The 19933-nt window shown below is 51.8% G+C and overlaps 9 protein-coding genes across 9 annotated transcripts; 1 reads left to right on the top strand and 8 right to left on the bottom strand.

Annotated features, from left to right (window-relative positions):
• Positions 1-269: 269 nt before the first annotated feature.
• VFPPC_04435 (pyruvate dehydrogenase E1 component alpha subunit, mitochondrial precursor) lies at positions 270-1804 on the bottom strand (the record flags this gene model as incomplete). The annotated part of the gene is made up of 4 exons (XM_018283792.1): positions 270-775; positions 869-1323; positions 1404-1537; positions 1670-1804. The coding sequence occupies 4 exons, from the start codon at positions 1802-1804 to the stop codon at positions 270-272; spliced, it is 1230 nt and encodes a 409-aa protein (XP_018145015.1).
• Positions 1805-2967: 1163 nt separating this feature from the next.
• Positions 2968-5283, bottom strand: VFPPC_04434 (F-box and WD repeat-containing protein; the record flags this gene model as incomplete). The annotated part of the gene is made up of 5 exons (XM_018283791.1): positions 2968-3216; positions 3283-3631; positions 3695-4057; positions 4128-4732; positions 4813-5283. The coding sequence occupies 5 exons, from the start codon at positions 5281-5283 to the stop codon at positions 2968-2970; spliced, it is 2037 nt and encodes a 678-aa protein (XP_018145014.1).
• A 1767-nt stretch (positions 5284-7050) lies between these two features.
• On the bottom strand, positions 7051-7584 carry VFPPC_17730 (hypothetical protein; the record flags this gene model as incomplete). Its single annotated transcript, XM_022429419.1, has 1 exon — positions 7051-7584. One exon carries the CDS (start codon positions 7582-7584, stop codon positions 7051-7053), a length of 534 nt encoding a protein of 177 aa, XP_022285543.1.
• A 1212-nt stretch (positions 7585-8796) lies between these two features.
• VFPPC_04433 (hypothetical protein) lies at positions 8797-9009 on the bottom strand (the record flags this gene model as incomplete). The annotated part of the gene is made up of 1 exon (XM_018283790.1): positions 8797-9009. The coding sequence occupies one exon, from the start codon at positions 9007-9009 to the stop codon at positions 8797-8799; it is 213 nt and encodes a 70-aa protein (XP_018145013.1).
• Positions 9010-11195: 2186 nt separating this feature from the next.
• On the bottom strand, positions 11196-12621 carry VFPPC_13635 (ZIP metal ion transporter; the record flags this gene model as incomplete). Its single annotated transcript, XM_018291409.1, has 4 exons — positions 11196-11388; positions 11450-12451; positions 12505-12521; positions 12589-12621. 4 exons carry the CDS (start codon positions 12619-12621, stop codon positions 11196-11198), a joined length of 1245 nt encoding a protein of 414 aa, XP_018145012.1.
• A 67-nt stretch (positions 12622-12688) lies between these two features.
• Positions 12689-13129, bottom strand: VFPPC_15793 (hypothetical protein; the record flags this gene model as incomplete). The annotated part of the gene is made up of 1 exon (XM_018293546.1): positions 12689-13129. One exon carries the CDS (start codon positions 13127-13129, stop codon positions 12689-12691), a length of 441 nt encoding a protein of 146 aa, XP_018145011.1.
• A 214-nt stretch (positions 13130-13343) lies between these two features.
• VFPPC_13634 (hypothetical protein) lies at positions 13344-14429 on the top strand (the record flags this gene model as incomplete). The annotated part of the gene is made up of 1 exon (XM_018291408.1): positions 13344-14429. The coding sequence occupies one exon, from the start codon at positions 13344-13346 to the stop codon at positions 14427-14429; it is 1086 nt and encodes a 361-aa protein (XP_018145010.1).
• Positions 14430-14726: 297 nt separating this feature from the next.
• VFPPC_13633 (hypothetical protein) lies at positions 14727-15301 on the bottom strand (the record flags this gene model as incomplete). The annotated part of the gene is made up of 2 exons (XM_018291407.1): positions 14727-15209; positions 15257-15301. 2 exons carry the CDS (start codon positions 15299-15301, stop codon positions 14727-14729), a joined length of 528 nt encoding a protein of 175 aa, XP_018145009.1.
• A 1638-nt stretch (positions 15302-16939) lies between these two features.
• VFPPC_04432 (stress activated MAP kinase interacting protein Sin1) lies at positions 16940-19565 on the bottom strand (the record flags this gene model as incomplete). Its single annotated transcript, XM_018283789.1, has 3 exons — positions 16940-17059; positions 17154-19488; positions 19543-19565. 3 exons carry the CDS (start codon positions 19563-19565, stop codon positions 16940-16942), a joined length of 2478 nt encoding a protein of 825 aa, XP_018145008.1.
• Positions 19566-19933: the final 368 nt, after the last annotated feature.

Here is a 19933-nt window from a genome sequence, read left to right as displayed (position 1 = left end):
GGGCGTTCTGCGAGGCGTTCAACATGTTAGTCATCAGCGGAGGTCAACATCTTTCTGCTACCATCAATTGATACAACAAAGAACAAGGCTTATTTTCGAGCTTTCCGGCCCTCTATCTGAAGGATTATAGTACAAAGGCGAAAAGTCCAAGGAATCATTATAGATGCGATGTTTTCCATCGCCACCACTCCACACATAGGTCAAGGTCCCACAGGTTCCCTCTCCATACGAACAATAACCTCCATATGCAAGATATACAGGTACCGCACTTAGAAGTAGTAGTTCTCGTCGGGGGTACGGCCACGGATGTACTGGGGCTCAGAACCCTTGACAAAGATATCCTCAAACAGAATTGAGGGCTTGGGCTCGGGAACAGCCATAGCCTCAGCAATTGCAACCTCCTCGTTGACGTGGTTTCGGGCCTCCTTGTCAATCTTCTTCAACTCATCCTCGGTGGTGACCTCCCAGTCCAAGATCTTCTGCTTCAGTCCGGCAATGGGGTCGTTGGTGGATCGCATGCGCTGAATCTCCTCACGGGTACGGTAAGTAGTACCGGGATCGGACATGGAGTGACCTCCGTATCGGTAGGTGACGTACTCGAGAACCATGGGGCCCTTATCGGCGGCAGTCCACTCCTTGCCATACTTGACAGCAGCCTTGACAGCCAAGACGTCCATGCCGTTAACCTTGAGACCGGGGATGTACTGTCCACGCTTGTAGTAGTCGGTCAAAGCGGATGATCGAGCAGCAGAAGTACCCATGCCGTACTTGTTGTCTAATGTCTTGTTAGTCCCGCTGAACTTGATCGAAGTGATTGCACCACATGCAGAGCGGGCAAATATAAAGGGAGGAGAAAGAAAAGACTCACTCTCGCAACCAAACAGAGCAGGCAAGTTCCACAGCTTCGCCATGTTGAAAGCCTCAAACACCTGGCCCTGGTTACTGGCACCATCACCATACAAGATGATACTGGCGGTCTTGCTCTCGTTGTACTTGTGGGCAAAAGCCAGACCAGCACCAACAGGAACCTGAGCGCCAACAATACCATTGCCACCGTAGAAACCCTTGGAGAACATGTGCATGGAGCCGCCCTTTCCGTAGGCAATACCCTCACGTCGGCCAAGCAACTCGCCAATGATGGATCGGACAGTACCACCGCGCATCAAGGCGAAACCGTGGCATCGGTAGGCGGTAATGACGTCGTCCAACTTGGTGATGGCGTGTTCGATACCAACGGCAACGGCCTCCTGTCCAGTAGACAAGTGGCAGAAACCACGGATCTTCTTCTCCTTGTACAGACGGTCGGCCGCCATTTCCATCTGTCTGCGGGATTATCAGCACTGTTTACGCTCTCCCCCTTATCGCAACCCGTCCCCCGGAATTGTTGGACAATCCAATCGTACCTGATGCTAACCATGTCGTAGTACATCTGCTTCAACTCCTTCTTAGTCACATCAATAGTGTAAGAAGGAGGGTCCAGCTCGTAAGTCTCGAAGCTCTCATCGCTCAAGGTGACCTGGAAGGCCTCGTCCTCGGACTGCACCGGAAAATTTCGTCAGCAATCCAATTACAAAAATAGTAGAAATCCCCTCAATAGACATCAGAGATGACAAGTTTCTACACCAATTGGTGCTTCCCGATACGTGCATCGCCACATAAACAGTCTTACCTGAGGGACAGAGTTATGAAGCGACGCGGACGCAGCGTCGGTGGTAACTGATCGCGAGGCCAAGGCAAAGGGAGCCTGGACCCTGGTGGTGCGCAGAGGCAACGCCCTCTGGACTCGAAGAGCTCTGGAGAACATGGCGCTGGCGATGTGGTGATGACCGCTGCACAATGGGGGAAAAAATTACGAGGATGGAGGTCTTGAAAAGAGAAATGCTATCTGCGCAGCCCGCCGACAAGGAGCTCTCCGAAATTTCACGGTGTTGAGCGTTGGGAGAGCTGTTGGATGGCACTAGGCCTAAAGAGGCGCTAGCTTGGGATGCACGTGATGCGACATCGGGGCTACTCAGCGTCTTTTTGCCGCAGATTACAGGGGTTCACACCAGACTGACAGCCATTTCCGGGCGACGACTGATGGAATTTCGTGAGATAAGGGACCCAATGGGTAAGGTAATGGAATTAATTGCCGCTGGACCCAGCCAGCCCTGGCAGGGGCGATCAGACGCAAATGAAAATATCAGGACCGAATCCTGGGCTGATTGTACGAGTCTGCTATTCTGTTCAGCATTTCATCACATCTTCTGCTGCCTCAAAAGTAAACGGTGCAAAGTCCGCGTGCAAGCTATACCCCCCGGATTCTCTCTGTGGTACAAGTCAATGCAAGCACGGGTTCATCACAGGAGCACCTTGGCAGGCACGTCGGCCCAGTAGACACGGCCCCATGCATGATATTTAAATCGTCTTTATCAAGACGCCGTTTGAATTGTAGCTTTGCTAGCTCTGTCTTGAACGGCTTCATATCATGCCTGGTAGTGTGGCTAAAACTGAATATTCGGCCATAATAGATGCGGCACAAGAGCCTTCCATCGCCTGGTTCAATGTTCCCATGACTCCTCATTCTGTCCCATCTCAGTGCCTGAGCTCCGGGTACCCCAAAAACCAAATATTCCTTCCCTATTCTCATGCGTGGTGTATAGTGTAGTATCCTCCAAAATCGCGGTAATTAATAAAAAACAATTATGCTCATTCCAAGTAAATGTAGCAACGCCTGGTGTAACATGCTTCCCACGAATCGTCGCCGCGTTCTATAATCCGGAGGCCGTCCAGATATGAACAAGTCAAAAAGCTCAATGCCTCCCTCCCCAGGGCCAACTGTCAAGGGCCAATGCAGAATTTTGTTGAAAGCATAGAATAATTTCCTCTGACCTCTGTGCCAGTGTAAGACATGTACAAATCAGTCGGTTAAGTTATTTGCCATGGGCTCATCAAGGCACCAGGCCTGTGTAGTGTCGGAACAGGTTGCTAGTCGTCATGAAAGAACGTTTTGTTTCCGCCCTGCAGCGGTGCTGTGGATGGGCCTGCCGCAGGTCCAGCATCTTGCATGTCGACGTCTTGGTTATCACGGCTTGATCCTGCAACAGCTGCTTCTCCAGCTCTATAGTCGAGTGCCATGGCACTCAAAGGCCGGTTTGGGTTATCCTCGAGGATGCGCTGTTGAAGTGACAGCGGCCGCTCATAGAGTTGTTCTTCAGGTGGCGAGAATGACCAAACCTAGATCCTGCTGTTAGTTTTGCCCTACCGTGCAAGAAACCAGGGGAAAGGGGGAATTATGCTCACCTCCATCACTGTGCGACCTTGTCTCAGGGCCAAAGCAACGCACTTCTCGTCTTCAAATGCAACTCGCCAGACTGCTTCTCCTTGGGCGATGAGCTCTCGGACGAGGTGACCGGTTTTAAGATCCCAAATCTTGACACGGCCATCACTACCTCCACTGACAACTCTGGTATCATCAAACTGTAAGCTGGTCACGCTGTTGTCGTGCGCGGCGAGACGATGAATAGGACACATCTTTTCCAGTGACCAAACTCGAACCGATCCATCAGATCCTCCTGTGACAAGAGTGTCTCCACGCATTTGCAATTGCCCAACCAGCGATGTATGACCTTGCAGGATCGCGAGACATTCACTGATTGAAAAGTGTTAGTCAGATTTGAGAGTGAGAATAATTGGCGTCGGTTACACCACTTACCCAGTGGTAGGGTCCCAAACCCGGACATTGGTATCCAAACTGCCAGTGACTACTCGCTTCCCGTCAAAAGCAATGGCGTATATCTGGCTAAAGTGACCTTGCAGGGTCTGAAGACAACGCCCTTCCGAGATGCTCCATACTCTTGCAAAGGTATCATAGCTGCCTGAAACAACGATGTCGCCCTTGATTTCTAAGCATCGTACGCTCGACTGATGCCCGACCAGTACATTGCGGCACAGCCCTGTTCTTATATCCCAAATCCGAAGAGTCGTATCGCGAGAGCCAGAGATGGCGGTATTGGCATCAGCCATCTTGAGGCATCTCACCGTAGAAGTGTGCCCACGCAGTGTATGGAGACATGCGCTAGACACGAAATACAAATATTAGCACAATTTTGGTGAACTCTTACCAGAGCGTTTTCGTCTTTACATACCCGGTCTTAAGGTCCCATACGCGGACGTCACGGTCGCAACCACCGCTCACCATGGTATCCTCCCAAGGCACCATGGCCCAGACTCCCATCACATGTCCCTGTAATGTGCGTTGGGAGTCGCCATTTGTGTCAAATACGTGAATCTTGGCGTTATCTAGAGCCACTATGATGTATTTTGGCGTCAAATGCAAGCTGGTGACGACGCCACCTTCCTGCGTGATGTTGCGGTGAACACTGGTTCCGCCTGATCTCCATGCGGCCTCGACCAAATATCTCTGTTTAAAGTGGGATTTGTACGACCGAAGCTTGGGTCGTGCCATGGCGCCGTCAAAACTTCTGGATCCAGAGTTGTGTCCAGAAAGCGGATAGGAACCGGGAAAGCTGCTGCTGGTTACCATATCATAGTCGGCATTGGCCAGAGCATGCGCAGCCGACCTCATTGGCAAAACTGGCGATGGGGCGTTGATTTCGGACAATCGGCGGCCATAGTCGTGTTTGACGCAAAGGTTTTTCCATGTCATGTCGTCGCTGAGGAGGTCTCGCCATCGTTTTGATACCTGTGAAGCCCGAGCCAAAACTTTGGGGTCATCGATAAAGGACAAAATCTGCGTTGCCATTTAGGTCAGTATAATGATATTGTTTGCGACTAACAAACCGACGAAGTAAAGCATTTGTCGTGTCTTACCCTCAAGCACAGTTCGTCCGGTAAGCTGGTAAAGGGATCCTTTTTGAGCAGTGGGCTGACAAATTGGTGTACGAAGCTCAACTGCTGACTGGTGCAAAGGTTGAGCAAATCGGCCAGGACCCTCGTGCGTTGAGGCCCTGAGCAGTTCTTAAAGTGCTGGCGAACCTTGGCCAGAAAAAAATCTTCGTCATCTGCAGCGTCACTCCAATCAGGCTGACATTGCGCCGGACCCGGAGAAGCGGCTGGTGTAGGAGGCGGCGGTGGTGATCCCGTCAATTGTTGGTCAAAGTCTGTCGCGGGCGTGGGCATGCTGGGAGTAGGGGGTCCTCTCATCTGTCGAGCGTGTTGTTGCGGCAGCTTCTCTATCCTCGGATTGCTCATGGTGGTATTGCCGGTATTGAGTGCCAACTCCTCGGTCAAGATGCTTCCCCTCCTCTCAGAAAAGCCCATGGGTCGGTTATAGCCGTCCATGGCGGCAGATCCTACCGGTACGTCGCCGAGGTGTGAATTTTTGCCTTGCCAGTAATGGGGAAATTCGGTAAAGAGAAGATAAATGACAGTCGATGCAATAAGATTCAGCGTCCTTGAACAGCGAAGTGGATAGAAGGGATGTACAAAAGGCGGACTGGGGGTGAAGGGTTGATTCGAGCCAAGGGACAAGCCTAGCTAAACCTGGAGCAGGTCATGTCAGCTTCCGACGCGGATTCCTCGCATGCAAGTGAACATTCGCAGAGAACGGTATGATTGCAAGGGAAGACCGGAGGAGGGTTATCGTGAAAGAGGGTTGGTGGTGGTGGTTGTGGTGGTGGATGTCTGGAAGGGGAGAGAGATGTGATGAAATGCAACCAGACCAGACTGGCTCTGGTTCTGGTCTGGTTCAATGTTCGGTCCTGGTGCCAATCGGGGGGAGTGAATGATGGATGGTGGAGTTCGGAGTCGGTTATGGGCTCTGAGCAGCGTCTGCACTTGGTGCAATGGGCAATGAGCAATGGCAATGGGGCAGTGGCACCGGACAGGGTCCCGTCTGCTGCACAGAGTATGTGGCAAGCAGATCAGGTCTCAACTGGCTCCAGTCGGTCATGTAAAATCAACATGAAATGTTTGCTGTGTTGATTGATCGTATGGAGACTGAAGGCTCAAGCTCCGAGTGCATGTGTTCAGCGCCAGAGTCCAAAGACGCACCCGGCATTTGGCTTTGGAGGGGGCAGGAGACGCAGGAGACGCAGGAGTCGCAGGAGTCGAGGAAAGGACCAGACAGAACAAGTCATAAACTTGACATGAAGTGGAACATAAGAGGAGCGCTAGCATTCAGCCATCAAATACCTTTTTGCTAGTTGAGTCAAGTGCTGGCCGTCTGATCTGGTGCACATTAAACAAGACACTCTGTGGCCGCAAATGGCATGGAACAGCCGAACTAGAGATGTGCAGTCCACGAGCCTAGGGCACCTTAAACTTGGGCCGCGCTGATCGTAGAGGCATTATTATTACTCCGTTGAAGGGAGCGAGATGGAGTTCGGTAATTAGAGAAAAAGTGACAAGAGTCTGTGCCAGGTGCTTAAAAAGTCGACAGGATCAGGATGGAACAGAAGAGCACGGAGTGATTTAGGACGGCAAGCAATCCGTACGTGCATGAGACAAAATGTGAGAGCCGAACCAAGGGCAACAGCACTTAGACCAGACCAGACACTTGCTTGCACTGCACAACCTGCAGCAGGTAATAGCCGGGATCAGGCGGTCCTGAAGCGAAATCCCTTTCCATGTTCCTCCCTGACTTTTGGGGGGGTTCGTCTAGGTACTCACTGCTCACTTGGTCGCCTCTCCCGATGATGGATGGGATGAATGAGTTGAGGCTGCAAGGACGTGGCGCTGACCACATGCAGTTGAGTGTCAGACGTCTACTCCGTAATAGTTAAGTCTGGAACCATCAGTGCCACTGCCTGCAATATGTGCAGCAATGCTTTCAACGTTATGGAGGATCGCAGGACCAAATACAACGACGGAGTTGTCACCGCTACTACTCCGTGCAACATTTGAACATCAATGAATGTCACTGCTCCCTTGAGGTGAGAAGCGGGATCAAGTGGGCCGGCAGATTGGCGAGGTACAAGCACTTGAGGCGAAGGAATGATCGCCTATCAACTTTAGAACGCCTGGCTGCAGGTGCGGTCCCTGACACACCCGAGTAAGGTCTGGCACTTCTACTTTATTTTACTTGACATATCAATTGATTTTCTTTCATCAATTGCTTGTGTCTTGGCAGTGGATTGGATGCGGCAACAGGGCTCCGATCAAGATGAACCAAGCCCCGGCGCAAAGGGGCATGAGGCTTCCCATGCAAAGAGAAGGACTCAAAAGTGACAGTGTCTGTGACTGTGACCATCGCCATGGACGTTCACGATGATCCAACCCAACATGGACATGGCCACTGTCAAGCATTATGCCAACCCCTCTCGTCCCCTGACTTCTCTGTTCAAAACCCCCCAGGATTGAACTTGGCAGAAGTATGATAACCCGGAGGCGGTTGGACACAGTGGGAACCCGCAGAAGCACCAGACCATCTAATTGCTTGAGTAGCAGACCGCCGCAGTTTCGAGCCTCTTTCTTCTCCCTTCCCTGTCCTTTCCTTTCGTCTCTAGCACAAACCTTCTCATCAACACGACAAGACCCATCAGGAGGATGCGCGTTTGAGGCGGGCGCATCCTGCAGCGTCCCGACATCCAAAAAGTCCAGATGAAGTGTCCAGTGCATGAGACGCCCAGCGCCAGGGGCCATTGTGTCTGCAGAATCAGGCCATTAACGAATGCCACCACGATCTGGTTGTTTTCAAAAAGACGCCACCCAGAGTTTGGAGACGGCGCCCAGGCCATATGTTTCTCGTATCAGATGCTATTTTAATCCCGGTACAGGCCCCTGCGACTCGACTCGGCTTGGGAGCGTCAACAAGTAAAACGATATTGTAGGGCTGGCCAGCAATCAAAAATGCCAGCTGGCAGAAAGCAAAGACCATAAGGAGGACCATGAAATTTTCGTGAAGCGTTCCGTACGGATTCGAAGTCGTGCAGGGTCTGAAGCGGGACGAGTTAGAGGTGATGCGAAGGAGCTGGGTTCAATGTTGTGGACATGGGGGGGTTAGTGGCTTGATGCTTGGCGACGCTGAACTCATGCGTGTTGAGAGAATTGATGAGATATGCCTCGATTCTTTCGTTGGCTGACAGGATGCCGGCATTGACGCCCAGGCACCAGTTAGACGATAACGTCAAAGCAGTTCGGCAATTGTATGGAAGATGATGCAAAGGAAATATGGTCAGTACTTTGGGGTTGGCATTTGACGTTTGCACAAGTCCTTTCACAGAGTTACACGTAGTCAAGGCCTCAACGCATATTGGCTTGTGTTGTAAGTTGTAGCCCAACGATGCCTCATTTCATGTCCTGCTCATGGCCAATGGATTTGACCATCCGCTGCTGCTTCGGTATGAACTGTGATGGGCACGATGACACTAGCGTTATCGGCGACGACAAATACCTCTTGTAGATCAGTTGGAATTACATCACCCAAGAGAGTGCACATGACCTCGGGAACAGTTCTGACGGCCATTGTTGAGCAAAATCACCGCTCGGATCTCACTCCCGTGATTCTGCAGGCTGGCAGCCCTACCGTCGGGTTATCCATGACATCTGGATGAAGTTGTCAGCATTAGAATTACAGGAGTGCTCAGTCAAGCTGCCTTTGATTATCCAGACTCCAGAGCAGGCATGTGCCTGGCTATTCGCTTCTTACCGCTTCGTGTGCCTGACTTGGCCAAGTCTCCCATCATCCCAGATCCCTGTCGATGCCAACGCCGTGTCGCTGGCTTTGATCACCAGCGGCCCCGAGTGCCATCGTTTCCAGCTTCGAATATGATTCTGCCCAGTTGATTGCTTCTATCTGCAAGAACGTGGCCTCCGGTCCGGTGGCTTTCCTTTGTTCAGCAAGACAGCCACAATCTATTCACCCAATCTGGATGTCACTCGCCCTATTCTTCTGTCATTGCCTGAATCGTCTTGTTCTTTGTGAACCTGCGTCTCGCTGTCCCAAAGCTCCAGCCCTCTGCTGTCAGCTGATGTCAGGATGTCAACCAGACTAAAGGAATACCCTAAACTCGGGCGCTGTTCCAAAATCTGTCTCTTGAATTGTGCAAAAGCAACCAGGCCAGACATCAGTTAAGCATGCACCGACGGCATTGGTGTTACATCGGGACGCAGCCTTAGCCCGCATCACAACAGCCGTGCATGTCCATCATTTGCATCATAAACTGACCATGTACACATAATCTAGCATCACGAGTGTCTCTAGCGCATCAAGGGGCAACTAGCCTTTGCAACCCAGTGCCAACTTGCCTGCCCTGGTCAACAGTCAAGGCACCCACTTCGCCAACCTCACACGCAAGGAGCTCTCAACTCACATACAATAGACGTGGTATAAAATGCATGTATCCTCGGGCACCCACCGCTTCGCAGACAATCCGTCACGGGCGCAGCCTCATCGTGGCGGACAGCCTCCCCGCCATCTGTAACGCTTCTAGTGACCTGGAACCGGACATCGAGACGGTTCCTGTCGACTTGTTCGTGGCTCAACTCCCCGTCATTTCGAGTTCTCCACCTGACGACCTAACCTACGGAGCACGAGAGAGTAACCGGATCTCATGTTGGCCCTGCCCCGTGGATATCCATTGTTTTGAAGCAAACGAATTCTAACAATAGTACGGAGTATTTTTGTTTCTGCATACTTAGCTACCTAGGTAGGTAGTTGGCGTTACAGGGGGATCGACGGAGGCGAAGAAGACTTGGAGGTGGCTGGGGGTAAGAGGGAACCAGACAGTTGACATGTTCAACATTGCGGAGTTCATGTCTGGTCTGGTTGGCTTGCAGGAATAAAGCCGGTGTGCGTGATTGTTGCCAACTTGGAAGGCTCTACTCCGTAGCTCGCAGCGCCTTCCTCCTGCGCTGAATTTAGTCAACTGGGAACATCAATTGATATGTGCCTTCCGATTGTCAACCTGGTTAAACGGAGAGGCGTGTTTGCTCCTCATTCCCCAAAGCTGAGCCTGTTTCTTTCCCGTTTTCTTGTTTTCTTCTCCATCAGAGAAATCTCCGTATCAAAGAGAATGACCGCTATTTCGTTCCCTGTTCCCAAAAGCCAAGCTTGTTTCCTTTTTTTTTTTTTTTTTTTTTTTTTTTTTTTTTTTTTTTAACCCTTCTTCTCTTCTTTCTTTTCAGAGAACCTACCCCGATGAATACGTAACCTGTTCGGCTCTCAAATGTATACATTATTTCGCACGCTCGCTACTGTAAAATAAGTTTAAGCGTGAGTATTTGCATGGTATAAATACAAACCAAGAAAAGACAGAGGAAGAGAGAACAGGACAAATGTATTGGATTGCAACCATCTTAAAGTCTTTGCATTTTGCATGTGCGATGTCGTGCGTATCAATGCTTGACAGTCTGTGCTACAAAGTATTGCCCACATCAAAGTATACACTAACACAGCCCAATATGCCTCAGCACACGACGCGATACGCCATACCTTTCCCATATTTAAAGACTTTTAACTCCCCGTGCAGACACCGACCAGACAACAGACTACCATCGTCAAACAGCACCTATTGTACAGTACAGATGTCCAGATCCACATACATACTGGCACTAGAATGCCTTGGTCTAGTGGCTTCATGCAAACCACTGAATCTAGGCGTCCTGCAACGGCCCCCATCCGAGCCGCAGTGGTTCGCACATCACACATCGCCCCATCCCCATGCCCCATGCCCATTCCGGCAAAGTCTCGATAACTCATCAACCAATCTCAAGCACAGCATACCCAAACTCGCGATGTAAGCGCCCATGGCTGTAAAACTATGTCCTCGTTATTGTCTTGTGATGTTGAAATCATTTTTGCATCTCCGGAAGCCGCAAGAAGTGTCTTTACGAAAGCGGAGACGAAACGGGTTGACGATCTCGGCGACTTAGTACGCCTAGACTTGACTCTTGAAACAGCCATGCCTTCAAACTTGTCCAAGTGGCCTGATTCTTTGTGTGAGGGTGGTCTCATTCCCATTTGGCTAAAGATGCGAAGCTGACAGCCTATTTAGGTAGGTGGATTGATTCTTTCTGAACAGCACTTGTTTCGACTTGTCACAGAGTTCATGATGATGGAACATAACCTATACAAATTACAACGCTATGGTCTATTTTACATCAATCCTTTTTTAGAACCAACCTTCATGATCATCATCCGTAAGAACCATTCTCAACTGGCTTTTAAATGTCAGTGTTCATATCACCGTCGCTGCAATTGGAATCACTCTCCAGACCCGTGATACGAACGCTGAATAACCGCATATGATATTTTAATGATGGTGTCCAAACTGTGTGAGAAGAGGTAGAAGCATGCCCGCGACTGTCGCCAAGGTGTCGCGCATCTCGGGTCCTTTTGGTTTTCGCTGAGCACTCGGTGTTCCGTCCGAGTATCCATTCGAGTTGGAGTGACTGTCGTGATTATGAGAGGAGCTGTCTTCTTGCATGGCGTGCATTGCTACGTATCTGATAATGAATGTTAGCAAGTGGGACAATAAGACAGTAATCGAAAACGTATAAAGCATACAAGAATGTCCCTCCTGAGAAGAGTAACAACATCCCTGTCCACCACATTCCTGCATCACCATCAAGGCGATCGCCACCGAGTAGCTTAATCATTAGCCACGTTGACAAAGCTCCCACCGGGGCCGCCATACTGAAGACAGCCAGGTGGCCGCGAGCTGCGCGTTTCGACAGCCCTTGTCTTAGAAGGACTGATGTCAGGCCAAAAGCCGCCGGTGCCTTGTGGATCATAATGGCAATGAAAATTATAAATCCAAGCTTCACGTTGGATGTTGCTGATGAAGCGCCCATGGCGATACCATCTGCAGCTGCGTGGATTACCAGGCCAATTGTTGTAGCTAGTGTTCTTGTATGTTTTGGTGTTGGCGTCAGCGAACCCAAGAAGCCTTCTTCTTCGTCTACCGATGCGGTTTCGACGGCATTGCCACCTAAATTATCCAGGCTAAAATGCTGGGGTTGAGGTCCTGACTGCAGACTATCCGAGGCATGTTTTGGAAGTCTGTCTATCAGGAACATCAGAATGAAGCCGAGAATCATGGAGAATCCGACTTCGAAGCCCGGAATCTCTACATGGGGTTCATCGTTATGCTTCTCGCCCTCTTCTTTCGGAGAATCGTGATTTGGATCGGTTGGCGCGGGTGCGGCGGGTTTGTCATCTCGCTTCTCGCTTATTGCTATTGTGCTTCGAGAAACGACAATGTGTGGTAGCTCTGGATGTGATGCTGTATCCTCCGCCTCTTTTACCTGACGCACAGTAATTGCTTGGGTAACTTGCTCAACGATATCCCTCTCCTCAATCCCGAATTTCCACGGGCTTCTTCGCGCCAGGCTTCGTACCTTGTGGGCGTGCGACGTAATGGGAGACGAGGCGGCTGCTTCGATGCCTTCGGGTATAATGACTATGAGTGAAGTTCCGACTAGTATCCCAACACCAATGCTAGATATCAGCCGTAGTTGCGATTGTGATAATGACATAGAGAGAGGAAGAGCTCCTGCGAGGAATGACCTAGGGTGCTGTCAGTTCGACCGTACTGCAAGTTTGGCGCATTCTTAGCTTACGCAACCGCCATTACCAACTGCAGCCAAGGAATGATTAGCTTGCTGCCACAAGTTTCGCGGGTACCTGAAGAAGAGAAAACTTACGCATAGCCCGAGGAGAAGAAAGATGCCGGCCATGGTGCTAGCAGGAAGTGTCGTGTCGCAAACGGGTAGACGTTTAAAAGGTGGCTGTCAAGGCGGAAAGCTAGATTAGATTACCAGCGCATCGTGACTGATCCGCCGCTAGCGATCGTGGAGGCAATTGCGCTAGAAAATCTCCAGGCCGAGGGACGCGGTTCTGGTCGAAGAAGACCAAGTTACCAACTTCTGACGATGATAGAGAGGCAGGATTGCGTTTTCGTGCCTGGACGGCGCAAGTCAAGGCCAGGTATGCTGGGTGTTGGGATTCGTGGTCGTTGGACTCAACTCGGTCACAAACCAGACCAGTTAACACCCCGGTCACATTTCTGGTTGGCAAGAGCCGCCCCTCTGTGGAATTGGCAGGCAGGCGCAGGCCCGGTGGGTCCAGGTCATGGCCAGGCCAAATTTCGTAGATAAGGAGATTATGACGCTGCTTGGGCTGTTTGGCTGTGCCCACAAGCACATGCCAGCCCCTCGAACGCTCAATCGTTGCTTCAACGTTCATTTGCAGGCACCCCAGCTTGGCTTGGCTTGAATCCTCATCCAATTTATTCAGCCCCACGTCAACCTGGCACTTCCTTTCACACCAAGGCGACGACTTAATATTTTATCAACAATAAAGAGGTCCGACGACTGTCTGTCTCAACGCCAACGCAAGAGACTCGACGATACGTGTTTTACTCCTGTGTTCCCACCGCAGTGACTATGGCGCACTCGTCATGACAGATTCAGCTGCGTCGGCAAAACGGCGTCATATTCTGTCATCCATCAATCAGGACGACCCAGCCTCAGATAACCAGATAGGAGTAAAAACAGCTCGGCTAGACGACGATTACCATGGGGTGAACCACGAACAGGAAGAAATATCGCGTGAAGCGTCCCCGCGAGAAGAAAGACCATTACGAAACGAACAAGACGACAATGGAGGCGACGACAAGAACAGATCTCGACGGTCGCGGCTGAAGCTCAAATCAAGCAAGTCGCGCCGTCGACGGTCTCGAAGCCGACACAGAGACGACGAAAGACGTGAACAGCGTGAACACGACGGCAAGTCGCACTCGTCAAGATCCAGCAGGCACTACCACCGACGTCGACATCGACATCGACACCGCTCACCTACGCCGCCTAATCCATTCGAACCGGAGCCACTCGACCCTGAGGTGGCATTCCGTGAATCTCTTTTTGATGCCATGGCAGATGACGAAGGAGCATCGTACTGGGAATCTGTCTACGGCCAACCCATCCACGTATATTCCAACGAAAGAGCCGGTCCAACAGGCGAGCTAGAACAAATGACAGACGAGCAGTACGCAGCGTATGTACGACAAAAGATGTGGGAAAAGACACATGCCGGTCTACTCGAAGAAAGAGCCAAGCGTGAAGAGCGAAGAAAGCAGAAGAAGGAGGAAGAGCGCATAGCCCGCAAGCTGCATCAAGACATGGAACAAAGTTTGCGACGGGGAGAAGAGCGGCGGCAGAAAAGACGCTGGGAAAAGCAATGGGAAGAATATACCGGTGCATGGACAGCACAGAATGATGCACCCAAGACTTTGGCATGGCCTGTCGATGGCGGACAGCGAGAAGACATTAACGACAAGGGCGTGCGGTCCTTTTTTATTCACGGCCTGAACTTGGAGGATATAGGAGCGGAAGCGTTTATGGCTAAGCTCAAACAGGAGCGCATTCGATGGCATCCGGACAAGGTGCAGCAAAGGTTCGGGCTGGACATGGAGAGCGAAGTTATGAAGGACGTGACGGCAGTGTTTCAAATTATTGATAAGTTGTGGGAAGAGGTGCGAAGATAGTTGGGACATGGCTGCATGGACGGCGTTAGATACCCTGTTTGAAGTCGAGCATTAAAGCAAAGCAAGACTTTCAATTAACCACATGTGCACATATTCAAGTATTCGTGTTCCATTGAGAATGTGAAATGCAAGTGAAATAACGCTGAATCCATCCATCTTGACATAAACCTCGTCAATCCATGCCATCCGTGCCGCACGCTCAGAAGCCAGATTTCGCCACACATTCCGCAATATTAAAGGGTATTGTCAACCTCCAAATTCACACATCCCCAATATCCTTCATGAGCCATTGAACTCTTAAAAATTGGCCAGCATAGCCGCACCGCCCATCAGCGCACCCACCGCCACCGCAGCAGTAGGAGCAGGCGCAAATCCCCCACCAGTACTAGAGCTCGTGGCCGCCGCGCCAATGCTGCTCGTCATAGCGGCCAGCGAGCTGCTCACCTTGGACAGCTCGCTCTGGGCGCTCGACTTGGCGGGCCCGGTGGCCGTGGCAATGAACTGGCTCAGGCTGGAGGCCTTGGCGCCGGCCTCGCTGGTGGCCTTTGCGATGTCGCTGGACAGGCCGGCGGCGAAGGTGGAGGCGTGGGACTTGGCGCCGTCGATGAAGGTGCTGGCCTGGGAGTTGACGCCGTCGACCCAGGTGGATGCGCCGTTGGCGAAGGTCGAGATGTGGGATTTGGCTCCGTCGATGAAGGTGGATGCGTCGGAGACGATGCCCCCTATGCCGGTGGAGATGTCGCCGAGGATATCGGGCTGAGGTTCAGGATTGGGAGTGGCCTGGATGTTGTTAGTGAGGATAAGGGATGGGTTGGAGGCGGACGAACCTGGATGGCTGTGGCGAGAGCCAGGAGAGCAATGTTGAACTTCATGGTGGTAAAACGGAGTGGTTTGTCACAGGAGTACAGTATGAAATAGATGAGGTGAATGACCCAGAAAATAAGGTAGATCAGGCTGGGACTTTATATTTCGTGTCTCGTCGGTTGACACGGCGATCAACTAGGTAGCATGGAGTGAAATGTCAATCGTCATCAAGCCCACTTTCTAATCCCAGCGTGGCTTTGTAACGCCGCGTTCCACATCCTCACTCTCGGGGAAGCAGGGGTCTGCATCTGCATGCCAGTGATTTTAAGTTGGGCGATCCACCAATTCGCTTTGTTCCAGTCCCTACTCAGGTTTGTCAGGCTCAGGAGGCAGGCTGCCTCTTTGGTTTTAGGAGACCACTTGTACACGGCGTGCTCCGAAGCGAATTGCATATTGACTCCAGACCGGGCATCACTCGTGCATGCCCACTGCCGGCAGTTAGGATACGAAACGAGCCTGTAATTTCAACGGCCCCCGTCTGCTAATTTCTGCCCAGAACGGGAGAAAACGGTGCAGAGTCCAGTCAGTGTTCCAGAGTGACAGACCGACCATGCCATCAGCGTGGCGTTGGGGTTCCAACTATCGAGGGATAATATATTTCGTGCATTCGTTGCGACTCTGGAGACGATCGAGGCTTTCCCTCTGATGAGTATGTACTCAGCCACCTGTAAAGTGCCAAACGAGGATGGACTGTCCTTGAGACTGACTGACCAGGCACCTTGCGTCATGATGGATCCCAGTCAATTAGTCGAACCAAGGTACTGCCAGACCAGACTGTACGAGGATTCCTGGTGTCGCGTGTTCCAAAATCCCTTGGCCAAGGCTATCTACATGACAAGGCTGCATCATGCCAGACTGCTTCATCAGTTACACAACCGTACCAACCCAGATGCCAATTGCCACAGTAGTCAAACACTGGGTTAATGTGTGTCGGAAAATAATACCCTCAGCTGGGCTTGCGTAGTGCCGCCTCAATGGTATGGCAGCCACATGGCGGCGGCCAAATAAACATTTGAGCATTGGACATTGCAGCATCTCACAAATCTACATCTCATTCCCCAGCTGGATACCAAATGCCCAGCAACAGAGTGGCATTGTATCCTACCCAATGCTAGAATATCATTGATGGCTCATCCGCCTAAGACATCACCAAACCGACTCTATGTCCCCCCTCGTCACCCAAAACAGGCATATATTTCGTACTCCTCGGAACAACGGCGACACAGAAACTAGATGGATGCTCCATTCTCCATAGATCGACTATCGACACTTCATCCATCCTACTCTCCAGACCAAACAGGTCGAATGCTGCGCTCCGCCGTGGCGGCATGCCCACGTCTTCCCTGCAGCTCAGCCACCCGCCAATTATTCCCACCACCAAAGTCAAATCATCGGTCTCGCCCCGTCATATGGAGTAGTCACACGTAAGCCGTAAAATGGTTGCTCAATTCATCTCCAGCTGTCTCAGCTTTCGTAACTCGGCAGTGTCCGAGCCTACTTTACTACGGAGCACAGTAGTCTACTACGCTACAGCAAAGCCTTTGCTGCTCTAAAATTGGTATTGCTTTGTGGCTCTGCAACAACGCCAACGGGTATCTCATGTTGGTCCCGGACCCACGTCCAGCTTTTCGACCCCAATCCCAGATCTACACTTCTCTGTATGGAGATATGCCCTTTTTCAAAGCGGCCACAATCTCTGCCGCCTCGTCCGCCCCTCGAGCCTCGAAATCATACCGTTTGCTCTCCGTGGCTTTGTAAATGACGAGCTGTTGGGAATGGGTCAGCGCTTGCCCTCGTGCAAATCTCGTATAAAATCAAGCAATTATGGAATGATAAAAGGAAGGAGGCAAAGAAACACACCTTGACGTTGGTCGGGTGCTTCCGTGGCACTTTGCACCCTACCACATTACTAAAGTGAACCGTCGTCGTCTTTCCTCCCCCATCGTGAACAGCCTTGCCTCCCGAAGCCGGCACAATGTGTATATACTCTCCGTCAATGACGAGTATCCGCTCACTCATGCCCACCAGACGCATCGGCTGCTTCCGCCAAACAGTGTACTTCTTGTAGTTGGCGTTGCCGAATTCATCCTGCTTCAGCGCCTCTTGCGCCAGCGGGTGCGGACCCAGCATCTTCTCCCTCTTGTTCTCTCTCCGCTGTGACACGCCCTGACTGCTAGGGAGACCCATGGTCTTTGGAGAAGAACTGCTCGGCGAACCAGTCATGCTCAGTGGACCATCCGTGGCAAACCGCCTTCTGTACAACTCCAAATCAGAAACATTACCAATAGACGACACTGGTCGGTCTATCATGACTACGGCCCCTGAGCGAGGCAGTTTCAGCACATGGTTTGCCTTGTCTAGCTGCCTCTTACGGCACACAATGTCGAGTACTTCGGCAAGGTACGTATCCGTTGTCACATCTACTGTAACCATTTGGCCCGGTGCTACATCCGAAGACATGATGTGGACCCGGAGGAGCTTCTGTTGCCCACGGGTAGTGTTGGGAACCGTAACAGGGACCTGCGGTGTATCCGCCAGGGGTGTATTTGGCCGATATGTCGTCGTGACAATGGGGTTCTGTCTCGGCCGGCTTGTCTCCGTCAACGGATTGCGCGGCGGAGCAGGCGTGTTTTTGGGAGTTGGGTCATCGTCGTGGCTCTTGGCGCGGCTCAGGGGCGGTGCTGCTTGTTGGCCCTGCTCTGCCTCGTTGTCATCTTGCTGCGGCGTCAGGCGCTTGTTTTCTTCGTACTCATCCTCCGAAGCGGGCACCAAGGCGAACTCATCGTAGGCTGTCGAGTTGGACCGCATTCTGCCTCCACCTCTTGCGCTCGCATTGTTGACTGTCGTAAAGGACGTCAACGGCTTTGTTCTTTCAAATGGTGGAAAGTCGTCGTCGACTTCGCCATCCTCCACCATTCTCAACGTCCACCAGTTGACGCTGAATTTTCGGGGCGGGATCTGAGGCTCTCTTTTCTCTTCGTTATACCGGTAGAGACTTAGCCCAATCAAGTCTGTTACTGAAACCACCCGTTCGGCCCCTTGGCCGTCGTGAACTCTAGGGCGGATGAGCACCTCAAAGGGTTGGCTCGCCGTCTTACAAAACGGGGCATATATTCGCACGGCAATAGACCCTTGCGTCCCTTGACCGCTGTAGTGTGCAAACTTTTGAAACGGAACTGACGACTTGTGCTCCTTGGCTTTCAGTGCCGCTGATAGTAAGCTCGTAGGTTGAACGACGCTGGCAGGACGAATCATGCTCATGGGGCGAGGCGGAGGAAGGGCTTCCAAAACAACAGGCTTGACAGGCAATTGTGATTTCCGAATCATGGACTGCCGTGGAAAGTTTCTTGGCGGCGTCCCTACAACCTGCTGTGTCGGTGAAGGATTGATGGGGTTCTCCACGCCGTCCAGGATCGAGGCAGAGTCCATACTCCCAACGTAGTCGGCAGAAATGTCAGAGCCTTCGTCTGAATCATCATCCTCCTCTTCAGGGAGAAGCTGCGTGTCAGCCCTTTGAAGTCCGCCTGGTATGGGCTCCTCGTTAATTTTGTCCTGTAGCCGCATAGCCCTTGCCGCAGCACGCGCTGCTTCTCGATGTCTCTGAGCTGCGGGCACGTCAAACTCGTTCTCGGACGATATCTCGCTGCTGGTGACCGTGTCCCTACGCGGCCTCTCTCGCACCGTCTCCAAAGCCGACTGGGAGCCGCGTCTAGGCACTCGGGGTGATGTCTGGAGTTTTACCGGAGACACCTGTGATGGCGAAGATCCTGCTCGTTGTCTCACTGGCATCTTGGAAAACTTGATTTGCTGTGCGGCTCGTTGGTCGTGCTCTTCGTCACTCTCGTCGGTCAAATCGCTACTGTCGTCCTCCTCCATCTGCTCCCGGCGCCTGCGCCTCTTAGTAGCCATCCCGGGGCCCATGGTGTCGGCTCCTCCGCCCGTAAGCATACCGCCGTCATCCTCGCCGTCTTCAAGTGTGAGCCCTTGTTGTCGCGGTGCTTGGAAGTACTCGGAGGCAATGGCCGTGGGGATTGGAGGGGAGTGTGTCCGCTTGATGTGGGAAGAGTTGGGGCGCCATCCTGCGGCTTTGAATGCGGCGGAATTTAAAAAGTTGTCATTGACGGTAAGTAATCGCTCGCCAACACCGTCGGCTATTTCATCCAGGTAGCTCGTTCGCAGTTGGTAGGACACGAGTCTGCGGTACTGTTAGCTTGGATCGAGTACGACGGGTTTGTTGAGGTCGCCTTACTCTTCAAGTTGAATAACAGACATTGTGGCGTCGCAAGAGTCACGAATATGCGGTGACACTACATGCCTGTCTTCTTGCTTTGTCCCAAGTAGCTCCTGACGATGAAAGACGCCGGCCAATTTGTGAGATTCGGACAAAGGGTTGAAGTTGAAAGAGCGAGAGCTAGTTGAGTTGCAAGGAACAAACGTGGGGTGCTGGCGCTCATCAAGGTCCGGACAATGAACAAGGACAAGGGACAAGTCTGGTTGTCTTGCCCCACCACAGATGTAGCTAACGGCAGGCATCTCATCTCCATCCATCCAACGACTGACATTTAACACACGACATACGACATCAGACTCGAATTCATCTTCAAACATCCTCCCCAACCACCACCCCTTTGCACCGCCGC

Source organism: Pochonia chlamydosporia, chromosome 3 (genome assembly GCF_001653235.2).
Source record: "Pochonia chlamydosporia 170 chromosome 3, whole genome shotgun sequence".
Lineage (NCBI taxonomy): Eukaryota > Fungi > Ascomycota > Sordariomycetes > Hypocreales > Clavicipitaceae > Pochonia > Pochonia chlamydosporia.
This window is presented reverse-complemented; position numbering and strand designations above follow the sequence as displayed.